Source organism: Anolis sagrei, chromosome 1 (genome assembly GCF_037176765.1).
Source record: "Anolis sagrei isolate rAnoSag1 chromosome 1, rAnoSag1.mat, whole genome shotgun sequence".
NCBI classification, from domain to species: Eukaryota; Metazoa; Chordata; class Lepidosauria; order Squamata; family Dactyloidae; genus Anolis; species Anolis sagrei.
Window position 1 is genome coordinate 113141017 of NC_090021.1, and position 27691 is coordinate 113168707.

At 43.3% G+C, this 27691-nt stretch overlaps 1 protein-coding gene across 1 annotated transcript in view; it reads left to right on the top strand.

Moving 5' to 3' along the window:
• Nucleotides 1-439: 439 nt before the first annotated feature.
• B3GAT2 (beta-1,3-glucuronyltransferase 2) overlaps nt 440-27691 on the top strand; it is a 48087-nt gene continuing 20835 nt past the window's right edge. Inside the window, exon 1 of the mRNA XM_060772599.2 lies at nt 440-1039. Within this exon, the coding sequence (XP_060628582.2) occupies nt 524-1039 (516 nt within the window). The 5' untranslated portion in view covers nt 440-523. The remainder of the gene's footprint in view (nt 1040-27691) is intronic.

A 27691-nucleotide genomic window follows, 5' to 3' on the forward strand; every position in this document is an offset into this window, starting at 1 on the left:
TCCAGGGTTACAGCCGAGGCGGGGGCGCTGTCCCGGGCGCCCCGAGAGGCAGAGGGCTGAGGCGCGGCGGGCGGGCACTGGACGGGGCTGCCCGGAGGCCAAGGTGTGGGCCCCGCGGCGGGCTCCGTCGGCTCCCCCTCCCCTGCCGCCCTCCCTGCGCCCGCTGCGGCTCCGCTCCCCGTCCTTCTCCCTCCCGGGCGCCCGGAGAGTGGCCCCTTGCGCCCTGCCGCCGGCCCCATGGCGAGGAGGAGGAGGAGGAGGAGGGAAGCACCGCCTGAGCCTCCGCGGAGGAGGAGGAGGCGGAAACGGGGGGAGCAGCGCCGCCACCCCGCTCAGCCTCGGCATCCGCTCCCCTGACTTCCCGCGCTGCCGCTGCCACTGCTGCAAGGGCTGCAGCGGGAGTGAGGCAGCGGCGGCGGCGGCGGGGGGAAGCGGGCGCGCGGCGGCGGGCCAGCCCGGGCTGAGGACGGTGCTGCTGGGCCGCTTCCTGGTGCTCCTGCCCTGGGTCTTGCTGGTCATCCTGATGCTGGAGGCGGACGGTAGCCGCGGGCCCCGCGCCCCGAAGCAGCAGCAGCAGCAGCAGCACCCGCCGGCCTCCTCCTCCTCCCTCCGGCAGGGGGCGCCGCTGCCCATCATCTACGTCATCACGCCGACCTACAGCCGGCCGGTGCAGAAAGCGGAGCTGACGCGGCTGGGCAACACCCTCCGGCAGGTGGCGCGCGTGCACTGGGTGCTGGTGGAGGACGCGGCCGGGGTCAGCGAGCTGGTCACGCGCTTCGCGGCCGGGCTGCACGCGGCCGGGGGACCCCCCGTCACCCACCTCCACGCGCCCACCCCGCGCAGGTACAAGCGCCCCGGGCAGCCGCGCGCCACCGAGCAGCGCAACGCCGGCCTGGCCTGGGTCCGCCAGCGCCACCAGCGACAGCAGCGCCCCGGGCAGCAGCAGCAGCAGGAGCAGCAGCAGGGCCCTCCCCCGACCCCCGGGGTCCTCTTCTTCGCCGACGACGACAACACCTACAGCCTCGAGCTCTTCCACGAGGTGAGCCATCCCTCCGCGGGTCAAATATTAATTAATTAATTAATCTATAGAAATAAAAACATGCAATGTTCGTTTGTGTGATTAGCATATCTCAAAAACCACTGGACGAATTGACACCAAATTTGGACACAAAACACCTATGAGGTCAACGAGTGACCATCACTCATAAAAACACTGAAAACTCAACAGAAAGGACCTAAAAGGTAAAAAAACAAAAATTACATTGCAACATATGCGCAAAATCACACATATATATGCAAACACACATATATACACAAAGGTGAAGGTTTTCCCCTGACATTAAGTCCAGTTACACATACACAATATAACACACACACACACACACACACACACACATATATATAATCTCCATATATTTAAATATATTATACTATATTACTCCTTCAACCACTGATGAAATGGACAATCCTTCTCAGTCAAGCGCTCCCATTTGGCCTCCCCCCAGCTAATGGAACAGTACTTTAATGGATATAAATACTATTATAGAGGGAGATCATAGAATCATAGAGTTGGAAGAGGCCTCGTGGGCCATCCAGTCCAACCCCCTGCCAAGAAGCAGGAATATTGCATCCAAAGCACCCCTGACAGATGACCATCCAGCCTCCGTTTAAAAGCTTCCAAAGAAGGAGCCTCCACCACACTCCGGGGCAGAGAGTTCCACTGCTAAATGGCTCTCACAATCAGGAAGTTCTTCCTCAAGTTCAGGTGGAATCTCCTTTCCTGTAGTTTGAAGCCATTGTTCCATGTCCTAGTCTCCAGGGAAGCAGAAAACAAGTTCACTCCCTCCTCCCTGTGACTTCCTCTCACACATTTATATCATTATACATATTAATATTATACACACACACAATGTAACATAACATATCTATAACTATATATGCTGGTAGATGTTATGTTGTATATAGATAGATGTTGTTATATATATACATATATATAACATAACATCTGTCTATAATATGTATTAATATTATATATATATATATATATATATATATATACACACACACACATATGTAATATAACATCTGTCTATAATATTACTATCCTTCTCAGTCTAGCACCCCTTTTGGCCTCCACATGAATAATGGAACAGTACCTTAATTGATATAATATACCACAATATATATAAATATATGCACACATACATATACAGGTAGTCCCCAAATTACAAACTTCCAGCTTACAAATGACTCACAATTAAGAACGGGATGAGACAACAGGAAGTGAGAGAAGTCTACTGCTAGGATGGAAAATTCACCCTAAAAAAGTTAAAAACCTCCAAGGCATGAACTTCTACATGCTCCAAAGCACCAAGATCCACTATTGAACAGCTCTTGCAATCAGGAAGTTGGGGGTTGCCGTTTGTTTTCCAGTCTGTATGGCCACGTTCCAGAAGCATTCTCTCCTGATGTTTCGTCCACATCTATGGTAAGCATCATAGGTTTTGTGAGGCAAGTGAGGTTTATATATTTGTGGGATGTCCAGGGTGGGAGGAAGAACTCTTGTTTGTTTGAGACAGAAAGTTCTTCCAAATGTTAAGTTGGAATTTCCTTTCCTGTAATTTGAATTCATTGTTCTGCATCCTAGTCTCCAGGGCAGCAGAAAACAAGCTTGCTCCCTCCTCCCTATGACGTCCCCTCACATATTTATACATAGCTATCATGTCTTCTCTCAGCCTTCTCTTCTGCAGGCTAAACATACCCAGATCTTTAAGACACTCCTCATAGAGCCTTTGATCCCTTTAGTCGCCCTCCTCTGAACCAGTTCAAGAGTCACGTTGCATTATGATTTAGATCAGGCATGGGCAAACTTGGGCCCTCCGAGTGTTTTGGACTCCAACTGCCACAATTCCTAACAGCCTATTGGCCAATAGGCTGTTAGGAATTGTGGCAGTTGGAGTCCAAAACACCCGGAGGGCCCAAGTTTGCCCATGCCTGGTTTAGATGCATGTTTCCTCCCTCTTATATGGGTCTCTTCCTAGCAACCAAATAATATGTTTGTTGTGGTAGCCAAAGGCCACAACAAAGGACTGTGACAGGTAAAGAACATTCAAAATAAAAATACAGAAAACAGTAACCAAAGTTTTTACTAAGCTCATTGAGAGAGAACAAAAACATTTCAAGTTATAGGTAAACATGGAAATCAAATCAAGACATTGAATCTCCACGGCAGCTTTATCTAGCTCTGTCTATCTGATAATCATGTGTCTTCCTCCTTAAGAGAAGCTTGTACTCCCCTAGAAGACCACACTTCCCCTTTAAAATTGTCCAGCCAAATTGGACTCCTCTGTCGTTGAGCTTTTTCAAGCATTATCATCCCAGGGATGCACTAATTGATCAATCACTTAGGAAAATTAAGATGGCTATTGCTTCAAATGGTTAAAATGGGCTCAACAAAGGCTGTCTTGATAAAGTCTGCCTGCAATCTGTCCTAGGCTTTGTGCTGTTAATTGTATTTTGTCAGAGACTTCCTATTGAAGGATGAGGACAGATGTGAACAGTAATGTCTCACCCTGTAATAACCTGCAGGTAGACAAAATTGGGCCCCCTGGTGGCACAGCAGGTTAAACTGCTGAGCTGCTGAACTTGCTGACTGAAAGGCCAGTGGTTCGAGTCCAGGGAGCAGGGTGAGCTTCTGCAGTTAGCCCCAGCTTCTGCAAACCTAGCAGTTTGAAAACATGAAAATGTGAGTAGATCAATAGGTACCGCTTCAGTGGGAAGGTAACAAAGCTTCATGCAGTCATTATGGCCACATGACCTTGGAGGCATCTGCGGACAATGCTGGCTCTTCGGCTTAGAAATGGAGATGAGCACCCCCCTCCCCGAGTCGGACACGACTAGACTTAATGTCAAATGTCAAAATTAGTAACTGGCCTTTCAGTGTTGCGCTCTCCAAACCCAACGTTAAAAACAGTTCAGTAGTCCCTGCTTGTATTGTCAGAAATTGGATAACTTACTTTTTTGGCTGCTTTCTTCCAGAATCCCTTAGTCAGCATAGCATTGTCATATTGAAATTTCCTCCTTTATCTTTAAGCATTGTGTAGAAGGGAGAATTTCAGCACAAGTTGGGTTGCTGTGAGTTTTCTGGGCTGTATGGCCATGTTCCAGAAGCATTCTCTTCTGACGTTTCACCTGCATCTATGGCAGGCATCAAGGATGTCTGCCATAGATGCAGGTGAAACATTAGGAGAGAATGCTTCTGGAACATGGCCATACAGCCCAGAAAATTCACAGCAACCCAGTGTTTCTGACCTTTAAAACGATCGACAACACCATATGTTATTGAATATTTATTTACAGCTTTCCTTTCCAATTTCTATGTTAAAGAGGGTGGTTACAGGGGGTGCCTCTACACTGTACAATTAAGGCAGATTGACACCACTTAACTGCCATGGCTCAATGCTTCGGAACTTTGGGAGCTGTAGTTTGATGAGGCACCAGCACTCTTTGGCAGAAAAGTCTAAAGACTTTGTAAAACCATGACTCCCATGATTCCATATCATTAAGCCATGTCAGTTAAAGTAGTGTCCAATCACATTAGTTCTATAATGTGGAGATGCATGGTTTTGATATACTCTCTTGTACACAACTCTTAAAAGTACAGGAGTCCTCTTCAGTTTTTAGTCTTGCAGCTTATATGGCTTTTGTAGAACTATGGTAGTTTTGATCCAGTATTGCTTTCATTGCCCCTTTCCTCCTTCTGCCTTTCTTTCTTTTCTTTTTTTCTTTTTTTAATTTTTGTTGGTGTCAGGAGTGATTTGCAAACTGCAAGTCGCTTCTGGTGTGAGATAATTGGTCGCCTGCAAGGGTGTTGCCCAAGAGACGCCTGGATATATTATCATCCTGTGGGAGGCTTCTCTCATGTCACTGCATGGGAAGCTGAAGCTGACAGATGGGAACTCACCCCACTCCCCAGATTCGAACCACCGACCTTTCAGTCAGCAGTCCGGCCAGCACAAGGGTTTAACCTATTGCACCACCAGGGGCTCCTTCTGCCCAAATGATGCATTTTCTCCTCAGGGAGTCTTCTTGCATGCTGTGCATCCATCCTGCCAGCTCCCTTCCACTTGAGTCAACTGTGCTGGCTCAGCAATCCCTGGATCCCCTGTGGCAGCTTGAATTCCCGTGCCTGCCAAAACCAGCTCGGGACAGCCAAATATAGACACACAAATGCAGGTGCTTCTAGATGCTTCCCACTTTCTCCTTGTTATCCTGCAACAGACTTAACATAGATATAACTATAGACCTGCTGAAATGCTACAAGAGCACTCTCCACTGTCTTAAGATGCTTTGGAAAGTTTTCTCACATATATGTTCAAGATATCAAATATGTCTTTAGGTACTAATACAGTTTAATTTGAGCTGGAATTTTTGGACAAGTTGTATATCTTTTTTTTTCTATGCCGCAATATTGGGACTGAAAAGAAAATGTCAAATTGTAAACCAATGTTGATCACTTTTGACCATATGTCCTTTTCCTCTCCAGTGACAGTCTTGACCATTCATTAGTTCAGGATTAGGAGAAAAGATCTCCAGGCCAGAAGGTTTTGACATCCAGATACACGGAAGTCAAAACTCCTGTTAGGTACCATCTACCATGCATATAAATTTCCTTTGGCCAATCCAAACCCCCGGTGGCGCAGTGAGTTAAACTGCTGAGCTGCCGAACTTGCTGACTGAAAGGTTGGCAATTTGAATCCGGGGAGCGGGGTGAGCTCCCGCTGTCAGCCCCAGCTCCTGTCAACTTAGCTGTTTGAAAACGTGCAAATGTGCGTAGATCAATAGGTACTGCTCCAGCGGGAAGGTAGTGGCACTCCATGAAGTCATGCTGGCCACATGGCCTTGGAGATGTCTACGGACAACCCCGGCTCTTCGGCTTAGAAATGGAGATGAGCACCACCCTCAGAGTTGGACTTGATTAGACTTAATCCAAAGTACCCTCTGCCCATTGCTGCTCCAAGACTGCCATGCCAAAGGACTGTTGTTCCTGCCTCCAAATTTTGGATGCATTTTTACTTAATTACCATCAGCTGCTTGTAACCCAGCCCCGTCACCCCAGCTTTGGCAAGAACATCATTTTGGTGATTTTAGAGTACATTCCATTCCATTCTTTAGCTCCAAAGTAAGTCCCCACTATAAAGTCAACAGCTTTTTTATCTCCCTACCCCTCCTGTTTTGCTTACCTTGCTGAGGTATTTTCGTCATAGATCATCACCCTTTGTCATTTTCCTTGCTGTAAATTCCTGCCTATTCCTTCTCTCATAATTGCCCGTTCTTTGGAGCCTGTCTTCTCTTCCTCTGAAACATGGAGTGGGGGTGGACAGATGCAAAGCCCATTTATACAGTGACTAAACACCTTGTCATAGCGTCTGTAGGATGAGAAGAAAAGAGAAACCATTTCCCCTCCTTAACTCTGCGCTCTTTGATTGAATGCAAGCTTTCCCATCCAGTCTCCTTTCTCCCCTTGAAAGTGGGAGCTTTTGGCAAGATATTTTGAAAAGTGTATGTAGAGGATTATAGGCCCCCTGGTGGCACAGTGGGTTAAACCTCTGAGCTGCTGAACATGCTGACCGAAAGGTCAGTGGTTCGAATCCAGGGAGCGGGGTGAGCTCCCACTGTTACTCCCAGCTTCTGCTAACCTAGCAGTTTGAAAAAATGGAAATGTGAGTAGATCTTTTGCGGGAAAGTAACAGAGCTCCATGCAGTCATGCTGACAGCTTGACCTTGGAGGTGTCTATGAACAATGCCGGCTCTTCGGCTTAGAAATGGAGATGAGCACCACCTCCCAGAGTCAGAAATGACTAGACTTAATGTCAAGAGAAAACCTTTACCTTTACCTTTACCTTTTGTAGAGGAGTGAGGGCAGTTAGCCAGAGTTTTGTTTTCCTTCTTTGATTTCCTCACTGGCAGAAGAACGTTTTTTTAGTTGAAAGACATCAAACTGTGTTGTAAAAGTCAGCACTGGTAAAAGTGTTAAATTTGGCTAGCAGAATATAATTTGGACCAATTTCAGAATGGATACACTTTCCTGTTCTGTTGTGTTTCAGTTTTTTAAAGAGACCCTGGACTTTGGTGGCTCTTTGGAGAGATTGTGTGACTGTGTTATTGTATATATATCAGAGCCTTCTCTTTAGTAACTAGGCCAGGTGCATTAAGAATCAATAGATTAAAGCCAAGGCGCTGCGGAAAGATGGAAAGAGCACATTAAGTCCCCAAAGAGTCCTTTCAGGAAGGCTGCTCAGTCTTGCTGAAGTGTGCTTAGATTTTTTTTTTTTGAAATGCGCTTGCTTCTTGGCAGGTGTTAGTTGGCACCACATGCCCCTCCCGTCTGCCTACATTCGGCTGAAGAGCCCCCCCCCCCCCCCCCCGATTCCTGGCAGTCCTATTCCTTGAAGACTTTATTGAGAGTGCTGAAAGGAAGGGATTTGAGTGCTTTCTTATTTATTTCTCATTCAACTATGGGTGTCTACTTGCAGCTCTTTAATGCTGAGGAATTTCAGCCAGTCATCTTGGCAGTAATTTTTTTTTCATCTCAGTTTGCTTGCTTTTTCTTACTTTCTAAACTGCTGGAGTTTCTTCTGCAGGAGGCGGACTGTTTTGTCCCAGATCTTTTCCCATTTCAGCCTGAGGTGATGCTTGAAGAAAAAAGCTGTTGCAAGACTGGCCACCTCTCTCTTGAAGTCTAAATTAGTCATGTATGTGAGAGCACAGATAAATTGGGAGAGCAAGAAACAGAACCGCAGTGAGGACCAAGTGCAGAGACAAAAGTATACCAGCTGAGGTCACTGTGATGTTTGTGCGACTATTTAGAACAAGTATTCCCTACTTGCATTGGGTTTAGCCTTTTATTTGCTACTCATTATCTCTCCTTCAGTGCAGTGCTTATTAAAATTAAAGGGACGAATGAAACCCTCTTCAGTCTACTGGTTGCAAAGCTTAATTTGAAAAATTAAAAGAAAGGCAGCAGATGTGTGTTTGTTTCTTCCTCAGTGCTTTCTTCTGTATGCAGGTCGGTGTGTGCGTGCGCATACATGTTACACACAGCTTTGTGCAGTAAAAGGTGCACTTTGAACAGTTCATACTAAAATGAACACACTAGGGAGCTCATTACTTTCACATTACAAAAGGAGGATTGTAAAGACTGTTCCTTGTATACGATGATTAGCTCCCCCTTTAACTTTAAACAATGGCCCATCCTTTAGAAAGGGGTGGATAGGTATTATTACATAATTTTGGTGTAATCTTTCCACTGACACTGGCCTTCTCTATATGGTTTATTACCTTAAAACAGGGGTCCTCAAACTTTTTAAACAGAGGGCCAGGTCACAGTCCCTCAAACTGTTGTAGTGCCCGATTATAATTTTTTTAAAAAAATGAATGAATTCCTGTGCAAACTGCACATATCTTATTTGTAGTGCAAAAAACACTTTAAAACAATGTAGTAATTAAAATGAAGAACAATTTTAACAAATATAAAGTTATTAGTATTTCAGTGGGAAGTGTGGGCCTGCTTTTGGCTGATGAGATAGGTCTGTTGTTGTTGTTGTTGTTGTGTGCTTTCAAATTGTTTCAGACTTAGGTTGACCCTGAGTGAGGGCTGGGGAAATGACCTTGGTGGGCCGTATCCGACCCTTGGGCCTTAGTTTGAGGACCCCTGTTTTAAATCAATGAATACAATTTCCTAAAACTAACTGAGGATAAACCAAGGCATGTTTTAGTTTGCTAACAGAAGAAAGCTGTGTGTTTTGTTTTTTGTTCAGTTTTTTAAATTAATGGTTGTAATAGCTATACATTTCTTAGAGGGCACTTCCAGATTCCTGCTTCTGTCATCCACATTTGCTGCTTCATTGTGGGATTTAAAGGCTCCCAAGATGTCCACAGTGGGATGTCCTTTTTTTAGGAAACTCAAGATGTGCATATGCAAAGATGTGAATCATTGTATAAGTTCTGTTCCTGGGTTATATGAGCTGCAGGGCCATCTGTGTAGACAGGGTGTTGTTCCTGAGCTATACATGTCTGCTCCTGATTGCTGTTATTGTGAAAAGATGTACAACGTTGACTAAGGGGCCACAACTTTGTCCTGGCTAGAGAAATGTGCCCTCCACACATTTCATGAAGTTTCCAGCACACAAACAAAGTTTTCACGTTCTATTCAACTGTCACTTCTTTTTAGGAATCAACCAATCGGGAACAAACATCTAAAACCCAGGAACAAACCTAGATTAAAAAAATCCAGTGATTTCCGAGTGCAGGGATGAACAGACATTTGAAGATGTAGATATTCAGCTCAAAACTGGGATATTCCCACACCTAAAAAATCTTGCTTTTTTTTTTTTTTTTTGCCATTAGTAGCAATTGCTTCCATGTTTACAGAGAATGGCATCTGGCCGCCCTCTTGTTTGCTGCGGAAGCTCCTGGGCTACAGGTAATGTCTGGACGGCCCAGAGATACATTTTTGAACTTAACATGGAGACCAGAATCCATGGATAATAGTGAACCTTATTGAAACAGAGTCACCCTGGAGGACCTAGCAAATTCCTAGAGAGACAACATTTTTCAGCTAGGTCCTCCAGGGTAACTACAGGGTGAGGCAGCATAACTTCCTTTTTTCAAAACTTAATAAAACCCATTGTATGAATCAGAATTTTTTAATTTTGTTTATAATGTAGGCACATACCTAAAGTTTTGTTTTACATAGTTTTGAAGATCAAATTAGGTAGGTGACATCCCCATTCTCCATACACTGAGTAAACCGATTTCTGGCGTTTGTCATGACTCTTGCCAGCATAGCAAGTGTTATGTTGGCAAATTCTTCCTGAATGTTGGTCTTCAAATCTTGTAGGGTCCTTGGATGGTTCACATAAACACGGGATTTCAAAAAACCCCATAGAAAAAAATCACAAGGGGCAAATCTGGAGAGCGGGCCGGCCACTCCAAATCCACTCAAAAAGTAGGCCTCAACGGCAAAAGCACACTCCTCACTGTTCCAACGCATGATGGCGACTGAACTGTGTCAGGACAAAACTTTATACTCCCGCCTCTCGAGTGAGACCACTAGCGCTCCGCTACGTCTTCAACCTACTGAATGGCGCACATCTAAAAAAAGGAAGTTATTTATTTATTTATTTATTTATTTCATTTACTTATACCCCGCCCTTCTCACCCCGGGGGGGACTCAGGGCGGCTTACAGTGGGGGGCACAATTAGATGCCCAAAACAATTCACAGCAATGCAAATACAACAATTACAACAATTAATTAAAACATCAATACATAATAAAAACATAAACAATCTCATGCTCAGGGTACAGATTCCATATAACCATTCCATTCCAATTGTTCTTGTCTGTCATCAGATCCTTCAGTTAGCCTTCAGAATGACCAAAGGCTTGATCCCAGATCCAGGTCTTCAGTCTTTTCCTAAATGCCATGAGGGAGGATGCCGATCTGACCTCCCCGGGGAGTGAGTTCCACAGGTGGGGGGCCACTACTGAGAAGGCCCTGCTCCTCGTCCCCGCCAGCCTCACTTGTGAAAGTGGCGGGGTCGAGAGCAGGGCCTCCCCAGAAGATCTTAGACTTCGAGGTGGGCTGTAGAGGGAGATCCGTTCGGACAAATACACCGGGCCGGAACCGTATAGGGTTTTGTAGGTCAAAACCAGCACTTTGAATTGTGCTCGGAATTGGATCGGCAGCCAGTGGAGCTGACGCAACAGGGGGGTTGTATGCTCCCTATACGTCGCCCCGATGAGCAATCTGGCTGCTTCTCGCTGGACTAATTGTAGTTTCCGAGCAGTCTTCAAAGGCAACCCCACGTAGAGTGCGTTGCAGTAATCCAACCGGGATGTGACAAGAGCGTGGACCACCGTGGCCAGATCTGGTTTCTCAAGGTACGGGCGCAGCTGGCGCACAAGTTTTAATTGTGCGAAAGCTCTCCCGGCCACCGCTGAGACCTGGGGTTCCAGGCTCAGCGATGAGTCCAGGATCACTCCCAAGCTGCGAACCTGCGTCTTCAGGGGGAGTGTAACCCCGTCTAACACAGGCTGTAACCCTATACCCTGATTGGCCTTACGACTGACCAGTAGGACCTCTGTCTTGTCTGGATTCAATTTCAATTTGTTAGCTCTCATCCAGTCCGACACAGCAGCTAAGCACCGGTTCAAGGTCTGGACAGCCTCCTTGGTGACAGGTGAAAAGGAGTGACAGATTTGGACATCATCTGCATAGAGATAACATCTCATTCCGAAACTCCGAATGATCTCTCCCAACGGTTTCATGTAGATGTTAAATAACATCGGGGACAGAATTGAACCCTGTGGGACTCCACACAACAACGGTTGTGGGGCCGAACAGGTGTCACCCAGTAACACCTTCTGGGTCCGTCCCTCGAGGAAGGATCGGAGCCACTGCAAAGCAGTGCCCCCGAGCCCCATATCCCTGAGGCGACCCAGAAGGATACCGTGATCGACGGTATCGAAAGCCGCTGAGAGGTCCAGCAGAACTAACAGGGACACACTCCCCCTGTCCAGTTCCCTGCGCAGATCATCTACCAAGGCGACCAAGGCTGTCTCAGTTCCATGTCCCGGTCTAAAGCCAGACTGTGCCGGATCTAGATAATCAGTGTCTACCAGAAACCCCTGGAGTTGTGTTGCCACCACACGTTCCATGACTTTGCCCAAGTAGGGGAGATTGGAAACTGGCCGATAGTTGTCAAATTGAGTGGGATCGAGTGATGGTTTCTTCAACAGCGGTTTTATAATAGCTTGCTTTAAGCTCGCTGGAAATTTTCCTTCTTGTAAGGAAGCGTTAACCATCACCTTCACCCACTCCGCCAAACCCCCTCTGGCTTCCTTGATCAGCCAGGATGGGCAGGGGTCTAGGATGCATGTGGTGGGTCGCACCTCTCCAAGGATCCTGTCCACATCCTCAAGCTGAACCAATTGAAACGAATCCAATAAAACTGGACAAGCAGATGCTCTCGTTACATCCCCAGAGACTGCCGTTAACATGACGTCAAGACCTGACCGAATCCGCTCAATTTTATCCGCGAAGGATCGAGCAAATGCTTCACAGCGAGCCACCGAGTTGTCCGAGGCCTCGCTTTTTGGCGGATTTAACAGGCCCCTGACAACTCGGAAAAGCTCCGCTGGACGATTCTTTGCTGATGCAATATTGGCTGTGATGAATATTTTCTGAGCTGCCTCTATTGCCACACCGTAGGACCTTAAAAAGGCATTCAGGTGTGTTTGGGCTGGATTGGTGGGGTTCTTGCGCCACACGCACTCTAACCTCCTCTTCTTTCGCTTCATTGCTGCCAGCTCCTCAGTGAACCAAGAGGCTGGTTTAGCTCGGTTACTCGAGAGGGGGTGTTCCGGAGCGATAGTGTCAATTGCCCTAGTCAACTCATTATTCCAACGAGAGACCAGAGCATCGACAGTATCACTAGCCAAGGAGGTGGAAAGATCCCCAAGAGCCATCAGGAGTCCATTTGGATCCATAAGTCTCCTGGGGCGGACCATTCTAATAGGTCCACCACCCTTGCGGAGGTTAGGAGGCCCAGTTAGTCTAAAACTGATCAGGTGGTGATCGGTCCATGGCAACGGAGCGATGGTCGGCTCCACCATCCCGTCACCCTCATCCCATCCCTGAACAAAAACCAAATCTAAGGTGTGCCCGGCACTATGGGTGGGACCCGATATTAGTTGGGACAGGCCCATGGTTGCCATGGCGGCCATGAAGTCCTGAGCCGCGCCGGAAAGAGGGGCCTCGGCATGGACGTTATGCTACCTCATCCTGTATATAGTAACTTTTGGATCAAACATTACCTGGAAGATCTAGAAAAGTCTTAGAGGAAACATTTTTTGTGCGGATGTGGGTAGATTATGGGATCATACTGTACTTACATTTGAATCTTAAATAATAATTTCTGATTTCATTCTTAACTCCATCCATCTTCTTTTTCCTGTCTCTGGGACCCAGATCAGTTTACTCAAGCTGTACTGTTTTTCTCCTTTGTATGAGAAGAGGCAAAAAGTGCTTCCCATCTGGCAAAAATCCAGTTGTGATTTCTCACAAAATTGGATTAATAGCATGTAAAGGGAAATTGATGCTATGTGTATGTGCATGTTTTTTCTTCCTCTGGCTTTCTTATTCAGATTCTCTGAGTAAAGAAGAATTCTGACAAAATACTATTCCAGTTGAAGAGATATCATGGTCATAATAACATAGGTAGAGAGAGAGAGGAAAAAATAAAAATGCAACTCGCAATCTTTGTAATTTTTTACATCCTGACCGTACATTCCCATCAAATAATACTGCAATTTGTATTTTCCAGATGCTAAATGTAGCTTAAAATGCAGCTGTTTTTGCATTTTTTACTCATTTTGTAATTATTTTGTTTCTTAGTTGAAAGAAGATATTGCACATACCCTATGTACAGACAGTCCTCAGGTTACAAACATCCGACTTGCAAATAACTCATAGTTAAGAATGAGGAGGAGATTAGAGAAACCTACCCTTCAGAAGGGAAATTCAATACTGAAAGAGTTACCATGGGGAAAAGGTAGCTCAACTGAAGCTTCATCGCTAATCCTTGTTTCTACATCAAGCCACATTTTTCAAAATACAATTATCTCAGGGACAGAAATGAGGTGAAATCTTCTGAACAGGGGCACAGACAGCAAAACAAATGCCACAGACGGGTGTTAATACTTCCCTATGCTATCCAAAGCTAGCTAGCTACCTATATCTATCTATCAACCTACCCATCTATCTATCTATCTATGATTGGAGTTACACTTTTAAAAGTCCCTGTTCTGACTTCCATACAGACTCAACTTAAGAACAAACCTACAGAACCTATCTTGTTTATAACTTGCAGGCTGCTTGTATTTGTAAAACAGATCTTTCCGAACTTTGTGTCACGACACCTAAGTGTGTCTGCTGCAGTGTGTAGGTGTGTCACATGAACATAATGAGAAACTTCTGAGTCTATGTGAAATAAAAAATCAATCATTTTTAAATATATAAATAAAATATTTTCATGAGATAGGTTGTGTCTCCATACATTTCATTGTTATAATTTAACCCACTGTGCCACCTTGTAGACCTGTGTAATGCTGCACATCTCAGTCTCTGACAACCAGAGCTATATATTTATGCTGCAACTAGTGTGCATTTTTTGTTTTTATGAAAGCATATGTTTGATTGCTCATGCCATTGTTCTACGAGTTTGTTGTGCAAATAATGTTTTTGCACTACTTTTGAATAGTTGCCATGGTAATAGTTACTGCCAATTTAAGTGCTCTGTCTTGGTCTTTCCATCTGTAAACAGATTCACATAACTTACTTTCTAGTAACAAATGAGACGAACGAGAAAATATTTTTTAAAGAAGGACAGACTAGCAAAATTTGTCATTGAAGGAGCAAAGTGAAGGAAGGGTGATATTAGGGGTCCATGGGGATGCCTGTGGCCTTGTACCTTGTGGTTGGAAGTCTCTACACAAGCCTGTAGTTCTCATCAAGGACTTAAATAGGCATATGAGTTAGTTGGCAGGGACACACCTCTTTTTCTGAGGACACTGCAAGCCACTGAGTCTTCCACTTTGTTCTCCTGTGAACACAGAGAGATAAGATGTCTGCTGTGAGTTAGATAGATTTATTTATTTATTTAATGTCAAAAGCATTGCATAAATAAATAAGTATAAGACTGATCAAATAAAGGGAGCACAAGCAGCTAAATAATTTTAGACTAAAAACGGGCGACAGCGACTGCATTGTAGCTTTAAACAGTTCTTCTGTTCATGAGGCAGGGCACGGTGGGCAAGCACATGGATGCTGAGTTGTTTGTTCAGCTCAACAGTCACACAAGTTGGAGAGTTCTTCTAGGTAGAACCATTTTGCTAGGTTGTCTGGGGAACATTGGGGAAACATGTATCTGTCTTGGTTTCTGACTGAGCCCCTGTTCGGGAAGAGGATTGCCTTTTATGACCAAAGAAGCGTATCTGACAGATCTGGGATATACACTTGTTTTATTGTTTGATTGTTAGGGGAAGCAGGGCCAGTAATGTTCTAGCAGAACATATTTGGATCCTGCTTAGGGACAAGATTCTTGTAAGAAATCTGCAGAGACTAATGAAATATTGAAGATCACTACGTTCGTGGCAGCTCATGCAGCAGGAAGTGTCCCTTTGAAAGGGAGGAATAAAAGATTTCCGAGTTATATTTTATTTCTGCTTCTAGAACAGCTGGAAGTCCTCTCTCTGTGTCTCTCTGAAATGAAAACTAGGAATGTAGCTCACTTGAGACAAGTTTTAGTTTCAATGCTGGAGAGCCAACAGGATGTCCTTGCTCAATAGTGGAAAGCATTTATTTATTTCACCCCACAGGGGACTCAGGGTAGATTACAATGTACATATACAGGCAAACATTCAATGCCTTAGACACACAACACATATAGACAGACAGCCAGAGGCTATTTAACATTCCAACTTTTTCTGGCCACCAGGGGAGCTGTCGCTTCACCGTCCATCTGCGACACTGATGAAGTACTTCCACATTCCCCGCATGCTCACTGATCTTTATGGCCTCGTAAATTAGTTAAATTAGGCTCCCCACAAAGTGGTACCTAAATTTCCTACTTGACAGATGCAACTGTCTTTCAGGCTGCAAAGGTCAACAGCAAGCTACACAAATTGGTCAGAAGCTCACTCCGACTTGGGCTGGCTTAGAACTCATGATCTTAATGCAGCTGACGCCCAGCCAACTGCACCAAAGTCCCTGTGCCATTGTGGTTGAGCTGTTCTGCTGAAGTGTGAGAAAATCCATGCCCTTGTGATACTAAGATGTACTTCGTTTCAGCACTAAAACGGATGGCAAGAACTTAATTAAGCTTAAGGAACCATGCTGGATGCTACTGAATTGAATCTTGTACTTGTGCTGAAGGGGCCCTTGAACCAAGAGCCTTTTGAGAATATAATAGGCGTCTTCTTTCTTGAGCCATCTCTTTCCTTTGCAGACACCATATTCCTCGTAGCCACCGTACACACCTTTATTTTGCTACTTGTCTTATTTCCTCCCATATTAATTGGTTCTGGTGCATTGCAATCAATGTCAGGCCTCACAGAAGGAGACCCCAAAGTGCTTGGCATGCACTGTTTACTTGTCTCAAAGATGAAAAAGGATACAATACAACCCAGATATGTTACTGGAATTTATGTGGCTACTGCAAGTAAAAGCAACCCTATTGAAATGAAGGGCGACTGGTTAAAGAATACCACTGAGTCATGCTGGACAAACAAGAAAATATCTAGCAGGAATATGCCATCAGTCCTTCACATTCACTGGGATTAGGGGCACAGGACTCCCATGAAAGCAGAACATGGAATGGTGTTATTTTTTTTACTTGAGATAACACCTTTCTAGGAATTTTTAGGTCTTTCAGTATGACTCTGGTTGACTTCTGCTGGAAGCTGAACATAGTAGTGAACTGGAGGACCTAGACCAGTGGTTCTCGACCTGTGGGTCCCCAGGTGTTTGGCCTACAGCTCCTAGAAATCCCAGCCAGTTTACCAGCTGTTAGGAGTTCTGGGAATTGAAGGCCAAAACATCTGGGGACCCATGGGTTGAGAACCACTGACCTAGACATCCCTAGAAATATTTCTTTCTAGAAATCTCTAGATCCAGCATGGTTGCAGAAAGTTGACCATAGAATCACACTAGAGGACCTAAAGATTCCTAGAGATAGCTTTATAATCCAATAATTGAATCGACCAAAGTTAAAACCACAAATGTGGAGGAACGACTGTATTTTGTCATATAGATAAATGAAACCATGGGTATTGGTGCCGCAGAGACTGAGATTGTACTTTATGTTTTTTTTTAAATTTTGCTTGTTGCTTGCAATGACTGAGATCCAAATTCTGACGTCCAAGGAAGCGTATGTCAAAGTCTCAGAGCCTGTCATTGGGAGAGGTCAAGGCCACATAAGAAACAAAAGGACCCAGAGCTTTTCTGATCTTGGAAACTAAGCAGGGTCAGTCTTACTTAAGACTTGGGTGGGAGTCCACCAACAAATAGCAAAATTCGAGAAAGGAATGTGAAAAATCACCTCTTGAGTATTCCTTGCCCAAGAAAACCCTATGAAGTTCATGGGGGTCATCATAAGTCAATAGGTGACTTGAAGACACACATATGTAGCTGTTAAGTGATGCAGGGGGTATCTATCTATCTATCTATCTATCTATCTATCTATCTATCACTTATTTATTTATTTATTTATAGTATTTATATTCCGCCCTTCTCACCCCACAGGGGACTCAGGGCGGATTACTATGTACACATATATGGCAAACATTCAATGCCAAAGACACACAACACATATAGACAGACAGTCAGAGGCTATTTAACTTTTCTGGCCTCCAGGGGAGCTGTCACTTTCATCATCAATCTGCAACACTGATGAAGTACTTCCGAATTCCCCGCATGCTTTGCTGGAGTGCTTTGCTGGAGTCTTTTTTATGGCCTCGTAAATTAGTTAAATTAGCTTCCCCACACATAGGAGGTACCTAATTTTCCTACTTGACAGATGCAACTGTCTTTCGGGTTGCAAAGGTTGACAACAAGCTACACAATTGGTCGGAAGCTCACTCCAACCCGGGCTGGTTTTGAACTCATGACCTTTCAGTCAGAAGTGATCTTAATGCAGCTGACACCCAGCCAGCTGTGCCACAGTCCCGGTGCTATCTATCTATACACATAATAAAAGTGAAAATATGTATGTGTGTATTTCGCTGGGGTGTCCACTTACACAGACAATCTCTTGCCTCCGCAAACATCTATAGCTCCCACTACTCAGGAGACACCATAGGCCCTCCCTTCAGTGACATTGCAGGTTATAGTGAGCACCATGAACCTGTCTAAGAGCTCTGCCAGTGTCCTCCATAAACACCATACTGCCCACCATCCAAGTGAAGGCTTTCATACGAGGACAATTTCATCCTAGATTTCATGTGTTTCTTACTCTCAATTGGTGTGGAATTTGCGTGACCCCTCCCACTGCCTCTCTCTTAACCCTTTCCTATTCTTTTCTATGGCACACAGCAAACAGAGGAATTGATCAATAACTGAACATACTAGAGAGGTTTGGGGAGAATTTGCCATATCTATAAGGGTTATAGGTACTGGAATGTATAGTTTACCTTCAATTAATGAGGACTCTGAATTCCACCACAGTGGATCTGGAACTAACTTGGCACATAGAACCCCCATGACCAGTAAAAAATACTGGAGGTCTTTGGGAGAAATTCACCTTGATTTAGAGGAATTGTAGTTCACCCATATCCATAGAGCATTGTGAACCCAAACACCGATGATCTGGACCAAATACACATACCTTATACGCCGAAATTTGATTACTGGAGGGGTTTGGGGAGAACTAATCTCCCTTTCTGGGAGTTCTAGTTCACCCACAACCAGAGAAACCGACCTTCATATTTGATGGACCTGGACCAAACTTGGCACACAGAACCTCCATGACTAACTCAACCTACTGAAGGGATTTGAGGGGACTGACTCACAATAGTGGGAGTTGAAGTTTACCCTATAGCCATAGAGCACACTGAACCTCACCAATGATGCATCTAGAGCAGACTTGCTGAACATAATAAATTTTAAGTACTGATGGGGTTTTTCTGGGTTAACCTGGCATGATGTGACTTGTAGTTCACCTACAAACTTATGCATTTTGTACAATTTTTAAAAATGACTTCTAATAACCGAGACAGCGCCGGGTACCCAAGCTTTTATTTTATTTTATAAAGAAGAGACACTGCTTTTTAAATAGAACAGTCTGGGGTGCAGTTATTTAGTCCCACGTAATCCTTTAGAACTTCCTTCTGAATAAATATGCATAGCGCCATGTTAATTTTTAATGCCTTTCTCTGAACTTAGCATCCTCATCTAATCACATGATCCAGGTTTCGCTAATGTGGAGACATAAAATTAAAAGTTTCAGTGTTCAGTTCAGCTTACTACTACTCCATCACAAATTTTTAATTATAATCCTCCTTCTCTACTTTGCAGAAGTCAGATATCCTCATATATATTGTGTGCTCTGAACCCAGTTTGTTTTCTGTTGAGGAAAAAGTGTTATAGAGACTGATAAGAAATAAATGTTTGCTCAAAATTCTGTATGGTTTTTGTGGCATTTCAGAGACAGGAAAGGATGGACCAGCTTGCTAGAAATACACTAGAGATACCCTTCTTTACAAATTCTCAGTCTTCTCCCACATCTAGTCAGTGCTGAAGTGTAATATATCTGCAGGTCTTAAGCTATTTTTTAAAAAGATGAATTGCACTTTCTCTTTTCCTTCCATCTGAGGGCTATTGATCTGTTCCATTATTCTCATTTCCATTATTCACTAAGCATCAGTTAACTCTCTTAAGAAAATGTTAATTTTCAAAACAAATCAATGGAAGGACGAAGGACTACCTCTATTTGTTCATGTTACCTCGGGATTTTGCATGAGATGAATTCATGATGACCCCTGCTTTTTTCTTTCTCCTGTAAGGGATAGATGGAGATCAGCTCCCAAGTTGTTGGATTGCAAGTTCCACAAGTCCTAGACAGCATAGCCAGTGGAGAGGAATTATAGGAATTCCAGTAGGTTTGCAGAAGGATTTGAACCCTGGTCGCTAGAGTCATATTCCAATACTCAAAGTATTGTACCACCCAGCTATCAAAGTAATTATACAACTCTTGGAGTCTGAAAGAACTTACCATATATACTCAAGTATAAGTAGAGTCTTCCAACCATAAAAATATTATTATTTTTATTACATTTACTATTTTACTCTATTATTATTATTATTATTATTATTATTTTATTCTATTTGTTATTATTATTACATTTTCATTATTTTACTCTGTTATTATTATGTTTATTTCATTTATTATTTTACTCTATTATTACATGTGGGAACGAGAGATAGGGCCTTTTCTGTGGTGGCCCCCCGGCTTTGGAATGCCCTCCCTACTGAACTAAGATCAGCCACCTCGCTAATGGCATTTAGGAAAAAACTAAAAACTTGGATGTTCGAGCAAGTCTTCAATTGATCTTCGACGTGATGTTGTCTGACCATGGATTAGCAATCAAGGATAACGAACTGGATTACGATTTTATCTATGAGATGTCCCGATCTGTATTGGTGGCCCAATACTATTTATGTTTTTGTATGTATTCTTAATTTTAATTTTATATACTTAAAGTGAATTGTATATTTTAACATGTTGTAAACCGCAATGAGTCGCCGCACAGGCTGAGATATTGGCGGTATACAAGCGTACCAAATAAATAAATAAATAAATAAATATTATTATTTTATTCTATTTGTTATTATTATTACATTTTCATTATTTTACTCTATTATTACTGTTATTACATTTTCATTATTTTACTCTATTATTTATGATTATTACATTTATTATTTTATTCTTTTTATTATTGGAAGGATACGTAAGTACATTTACATTAAAGAAGATTAGAATAATGATTTAATCAGAGTTGGACAGTCTTATCTTACATTATAGTTTTATGTAAATATTCAAAAACTTTTAACCTACTGATACTCAATTAATGTAATTTTATTGGTATCTATTTTTATTTTGAAATTTACCTGTATCTGCTGCGCTTCCCACCCTCAGCTTATACTCGAGTCAATACATTTTCTCAGGTTTTTGTGGTAAAGTTAGGTGCCTCAGCTTATATTCAAGTATATACAATACTTAAATTCCAGATATTAACAGATTGCCTTATCTCAATAAACAGTGATGTGAGCCTTCAAATGTGTGCTGTCTAAAGTTTGAAAAAAAATTGGATTACCTCTCTCATATTCTTCAACCAACTTGACATCAGTCTCTATTCATTGCAACTTTCCAGAGTTTCAGGCATGTGCTTTCCCACTGCTCTCCTCCAGAGGAAACGCCAATGCAAGAAACCGTATTTATATCACAGAGTGGAAATTATCCAAAGTACTGAGTTTTTTTAATGTTACCTCTTACACAGAGAACCTTTACACATTCGGTCTAAAGGCAAACTTAAAGGTTTCCCCTTGACATTAAGTCTAGTTGTGTGCAACTCTGAGGGTGGTGCTCATCTCCATTTCTAAGTGAAAGAGTTGGAGTTGTCTGTAGACACCTCCAAGGTCATGTGGCTGGCATGACTGCATGGAACACCGTTACCTTCCTGCCAGAGTGGGATCTACTCACATTTGCATGTTTTCAGACTGCTAGGTTGGCAGAAACTGAGGCTAACAGTGGGGGTTCACCCCGCTCCCCAAATTCAAACCACCGACCTTTCAGTCAGCAAGTCCAGCAGCTCAGTAGTTTAATCTGCTGTGCCACCGGGGCTCCATTTGGTGTACAGAGTCATAATTCAGTGCTCAAACCACTATACCACACTGGCTCTCTTGTTTGTACTTCAGGGTTTTACTGCTGAATGTATGCATGCATTTCTTATTGTCAGAGAAAACGTTTATGAGAGATGAATTTTGAGGTGGCCTGAGTAGAAGATTTTAAATTCTATGCAAAGTGCTCTATGTGAGGGCAAATGAATGTTCATCATGTTTTTGATACCTTCAGGGATTGTTTGCCAAACAACCTTCCTCCCTTTCATGGGGTTAGAATCCAAACGCATGGCCATGTTAGTCTGTAATATCAGTATGCAAGGGATCTTGTAGCCTTTGCAACCAGCTTCCCCGAGGCACTTAGTATTTCAACTCTTTTATCTGCAAATTCTGATGAATAAACAATTCTTAGAACGTACAAATGAAACCAAGTTTGCTCTCAGAAATCCTCTCAGGAATTCAACCTATGGATGTCTTATATTCTCCAGATGCTCCCAGAATACTCAGTCATTCCCTCATATATCTTACGTAATTGATGATACATTATGGTTAGTGGCTATATGGGGATTTGCCTTTGGGCAAGGTTGAAAGGTTAAATTCAGCCTAAGGGCCAAATTCTTGCAATCTCTGTTCCATTGCTGAGGAGGGCTAAAGGCAAACAGGACAGGAGCAACATTACTCCGGTCATTTCAGCTTTTTAGAATGAGAAAAACCTAAACAAAAGCTGGGGAAATATTAAATCATTGTGTCAAGAAGGACGGGGGGGGGGGGGGATATGGCCAGAATTGGATCCAGGACTGGACGTTCTCCCCTCTGCATTATCAATTAAGTAGAATTGGCCTTTGGCCCTTTCACATTGGACAGTTAGTTGTGCTGTGATTCCACGTTAACTGTCATAACAACATCCTCTTGAACCCCAGTTTAAGGAAGTGTATTTATTGCTGTCAAGCATAGCTTTATTCTGTTACCTCTATAGCGAGGACAGTTAAAGGAGAATCATAGTAATCTAACCATGCCATATGAATGATGCCATGAACAATATAGAGATAAGAAGCCCATAAAGCTCAACTCTTCATCTTGGTCATAATGAATTTGGAAAGAAAATACATTTATAGCATTTATATTCCGCCTTTCTCACCCTGAAGGGGACTCAGGGCGAATCATAGAACACCTACATGGCAAACGTTCAATGCCATTAAATAGACAGGACAGACAACAGATAGAGGTATTATGTTGGCATTTTTCCCAGTCGTGGAGGTTGTACTCAATTCTGGCCACAGGGGAATGCAGTTTCTCAGTCCTCTATGACAAAGAGCCCTTGATCACAACTTCCTCGTTCCTTTGATTGGTATTTTTTTGGTGCCATAAAATACCTCCCTGCTTAAGCGGTGCATAATTTCTCTACTCACAGCTGTTTTTGAGCAGCTTAGGTAGGCAGTAAGCTGGGCTGAAGGTCGGGTGCTCACCCCGACCCGGGCTTTGAACTGCCAACCTTTTGCTTGGTAAGTTCTATTGCTGCTGGTGATTAAAGCTGTGTTAAAGCCTGCCCTTCTTCATTCCCTAAATCAGTGGTTCTCAACCTGTGGGTAGAACCCCCGGTGGCACAGTGGGTTAAACCCCTGTACCGGCAGGACTGAAGACCGACAGGTTGCAGGTTAGAATCTGGGGAGAGGCGGATGAGCTCCCTCTATCAGCTCCAGCTCCTCATGCGGGGATATGAGAGAAGCCTCCCACAAGGATGATAAAAACATCAAATCATCCAGGCGTCCCCTGGGCAACGTCCTTGCAGACGGCCAATTCTCTCACACCAGAAGCGACTTGCAGTTTCTCAAGTTGCTCCTGACACGACAAAAAAAAAAAAAAACGTGTGGGTCCCCAGATGTTTTGGCCTTCAATCCTAACAGATGGTAAACTGGCTGGGATTTCTGGGAGTTGTAGGCCAAAACACCTGGGGATCCACAGGTTGAAAACCACTTCCCTAAATGAAGGCATTAGGGACTGAAGAGTCATTCCAGTTCAATGATGGTGATTTCCATGCAAACCTGAACTGCTGCTTGCAGATAGACAGGTGAATATGTATGATTGTGTTTTGGAGAAGGATCCAGGGGGAGAAATTCCCCGCCACAGGCCACGTGCCCACTATTTCAGTCCACTCCCATTTCTGAACACGATCCCATCTCTTATCCCATTAGAGAGCTGATTAAGGCTAAAAGCTTTTCAGTCCCAGTATCTCTGCTGGCGATCTCTTGAGCAGGAGAGCTGATGTCTCAGAGCTTCCTGTTGCATTTGTGATGCTCCGGGTCCATGCCAGAGTACAGAATATCAGTTCCCAGATGTTGGAGTGACACTCCTTGCAAGCAATCCACTGATGGGGATGCAAACAGTACAGCAGATTGCCAATTACAGTTCCAGAATAGGCTTTGTGGAGCATGGTTTACAAAATCTGTCGGGAAATTGTTTGTGAAAGAGAAATATCTCCTAGAAAACCTTCAGAAGATTGATAGGTTTTGTTTTGCTTGTGTGGCTGTGGGCAGATGAGAGACAGGGAGAGAACTGACACAATGTGAAGGAAGAGAAAAATTAAATTTGTTTAAGAAGCCTTTTATGTAATATACATTCATGCAAGATAGATACAAGATTGGCTTTTAAAAAGCAATAGTGTGGGCTGCTCATTTTTTTCTGAATGGGTTGGTTAGCCTTTTTGTAGGAACACATTGCAAAGTGTAGAGCAGGCATGTGCAAACTTCGGCCCTCCAGGTGTTTTGGACTTCAACTCATTAGGAATTATGGGAGTTGAAGTCCAAAACACCTGGAGGACTAAAGTTTGCCCATATCTGGTGTAGAAGGAGAAGCAGTCTGTTCTTTTGGCTCTTTATGTGTACCTTTTTTCTACGACCATGTCCTTGCTTTCTCAGTTGTTTTCATGCTGTCCTAGCTGCATGTAAAAGCTTTGTCCTCTCCTCCCAGGACTCCTATTTTTGCATCATGCAAATGATAGACCTTCAGAACAGCCATCTGTTAACTTGTGAGATGTGCAGGTGTTGCACTGGAATGAAGCACATGACCAGAAGCATTAACACCGCTCCTAATATCTTTCAAAAAAAAAGTATTAGTCTCTTTTGACGAAAGAATAATGAAGGCAAAAGAAAAGGAACATGACTATATCTTTTAAGTCTTCTATTTTGACATCATCTTTCATAAATATAAACCCACTTCAATCTCTATTACTTCTGAAATTGTGGGTTTATATCCACGAAAGCTCATGTTAAAATAAATAAAAACCATCTTGGCAAAGGCGCTGCAAGGAGAACTATCTCAAGAAAATGTCAACCTTTTGCCAACGCCTCCAACCACGCCTCTTCTGCCAGCCCATGTTGGTTTCCAAGACGGTCACGTTCCTTTTCTTTTTATCCTCTCTCCTTTTTTTTTACACGTGCCTAAATGAGCTTGGAAGGAACCACCAAAAAAGCAGTGCTCACAAAAGCAGAGCAAAGCAAGCATGCCAGGACTATGATCCTGACATGAGGTGGACTTTTGGGAGGTCTTTGAAGGCCCTCAGCATTGTTGACTGCTTAAAAAGCTATAATGACAATAGATCAGAGCTGGAAGGATGGTGCTGTAGTAACTTTGTGCCTTACCTGCTAAATTCATCATTTCTCAAGCGCTCAGTTACCACTTCTGCTTTGAGCCAGACTGGATGAGACACTGGAGGATTTTCTCAAAAGCTTCCTGATGGTGTCCCCTTCCCTGGAAAGCACGTACTCAGAATCAGTGTAACAACCCAACTTATGTGCATGTCTTATCCAGGAGCTTAGGGTCACAGTAGCCCCAAAATGTGTTTCTCGAGAAGTTCTTTTGATCCCAGCCCTATATTATAATAGAAGAAAACTTCTTCAATATCTTTGTTCTTAAGTGCCCTCAAGTTATTTCTGACTTAAGACAACCCTATCAAGGTTTATTTGGAGTGGTTTTGCCTATTCTTGAGGATCGGAAAGTGTGACTTGCTCAAGGTCGTCCAGTGGCCATGGCCAAATGGAGATCCAAACCCTGGTCTCCCGAGTTGTAGTCCAGCAATCACACCACTGCTTACTTACTTAGGCGATCCCTCGCTGTCCAAGTATGATGGCCTTCCAAGTGAAATGTCTGGGCTGTGGATACGTGGGTGACTGTGGAGCCCTATTCTTGATCTACATGTTCTTTCACAGGGAGGACATCGGTTTCCAGGTGGAAGGCAGTTCCGGTCAGGGTTGGCTTGACGCGTCTTCCTCTTTACATGTTTCTCCCTTTAACCCTCCATTTGTGCCTCTTCAAATTCCATAACACTGCTGCTCACAGCTGACCTCCAGTTAGAGTGCTCAAGGGCCAGAGCTTCTAGTTCTCTTTGTCTATGCCACAATTTTAAGTCCATCAATTAATACATTACAGTGCCTCTCTAATGATATTTGGACCACTTTTAAAAATCTAATTTTATACAATCTATATTTCAGTGTCCTTTTATTTTCTGTGAGTTAATAAATAAACGAGATTTCCTTTTGAAGTTTGTATGTAGAGACTGAGTGGGTTTGGGTTCATAGTAAACTCTTTTTTAAAAACCTTCCTTTTTAAAGTTGTCCCAGGGCAACTATACAAAACTGTTTTAGGGAAAGTAAATAATATATGAAAGAGGTTTGCACAGATGCTCAAATTCTTGCATTTTATTGAGTACCAGAGACTAGTACGAATGTTGCTGTAATCTTTATGATGCTCTGGTGGCAGCAATAGTTTCAAGGCCTGCAGCGTCTACAGTTCAAATTTCAGCACAAATGAAATTCTTAACTATCAAATTCTCGGGTCTTTTCATTATTATGATTATTGCCCAGTGTAAAGAGGGAAAGTAGTACCCCTGGGCAAACTTTTGTTCATCTTTAACACACTTACATTAACCTTTTTGCCATAAATAATTTCCTGACAGGCATGGCTCTAGTTAAAATATCTCTCTGTTGTCTTTTCACACTCAAGGTATTCTGATAAAAGTTGCTGATGCAGATTTAGTATCAATTGGCATGTGACATAAATGGCCTAAAAAAGTGGCTCTCAACCTGTGGATCCCTAGGTGTTTTGGCTTACAACTCCCAGAAATCCCAGTCAGTTTACCAGCTGTTAGGATTTCTGGGAGTTGAAGACCAAAATATCTGGGGACCCACAGGTTGAGAACCACTGGCCTAAAAGGATCCAATATGGTGTGATGGTTTGAAGGCTGGAGATCAGGGCTAGAATCACCATTCAGCTATGGAAACCCACTTAGTAGCCACACCATACTCTCTCAGCCTCATAATGTGGCTATGGCAAACCTTCTCTAGACAAATCTTGCTGAGAGAAAAAAAACCCCATGTTTGCCTTGGGGCAGTTGAAATGACTTGAAGACCCACAACAGCAACATAAAAACCACTTGCTAATGTAGTAGCTGTATGCCCATAGCTTGCATCTAGCTCCGTGACAATTTGTGTGCCCCATCTGACTCTGATACTTCTAAGTCATAGCATTTTTTCTGGGAAATATGGCCTGTATAGAGTACAGCCCTTGTTTCCCAGTAGAATAATATTTAGGCTATTAGAATCATAATTCAGTTGGAAAACAGGATGCCCTCTGCCTGCACACCTTGGTTTCTTACAAGATCAAAAGGATTTTGGGGAAAAAATGGCAGAATATTTCTTAACAGAGGCAGGAACAACAAGAGGATGTGGCACCATTCACTTGTTGTGTTCCTGGATGGGCAATGTGACAGTGTCAGGATGTTGCAAACATTTTAGTTTGAAACTTCAGGAACAAGTCTTGGCAGACCTCAAACTCATATGCAGATTCCTCTGTTCTCTTGGTCTGGCCTGATAACAATGCTTTTGCTTCCATTTTCATTTATATATGAGGTGTTGTGCCCAAGTCTAACTGATTATTATTATTATTATTATTATTATTATTATTATTTGATAAACAGTTTATTATAGTTATGGAACATAACAGAACAACAGATCGTCGCAGGTATAATCAAATAACAATTTTGATATATACATGCATATCTAATCAACCAGTAATTTCTGACATTGAATGCATATTTGTGTCCTTTTTAAGGGCATATGCCGCGGCAATAAAAGCCGCAAAGAAGGCCTTCTTTGCGGCCACTATTGCGTCTGCAAAGAACCGTCCGGCTGAGCTGTTCCGAATTGTCAGAGGCCTTTTAAATCCCACCACTCAAGGTG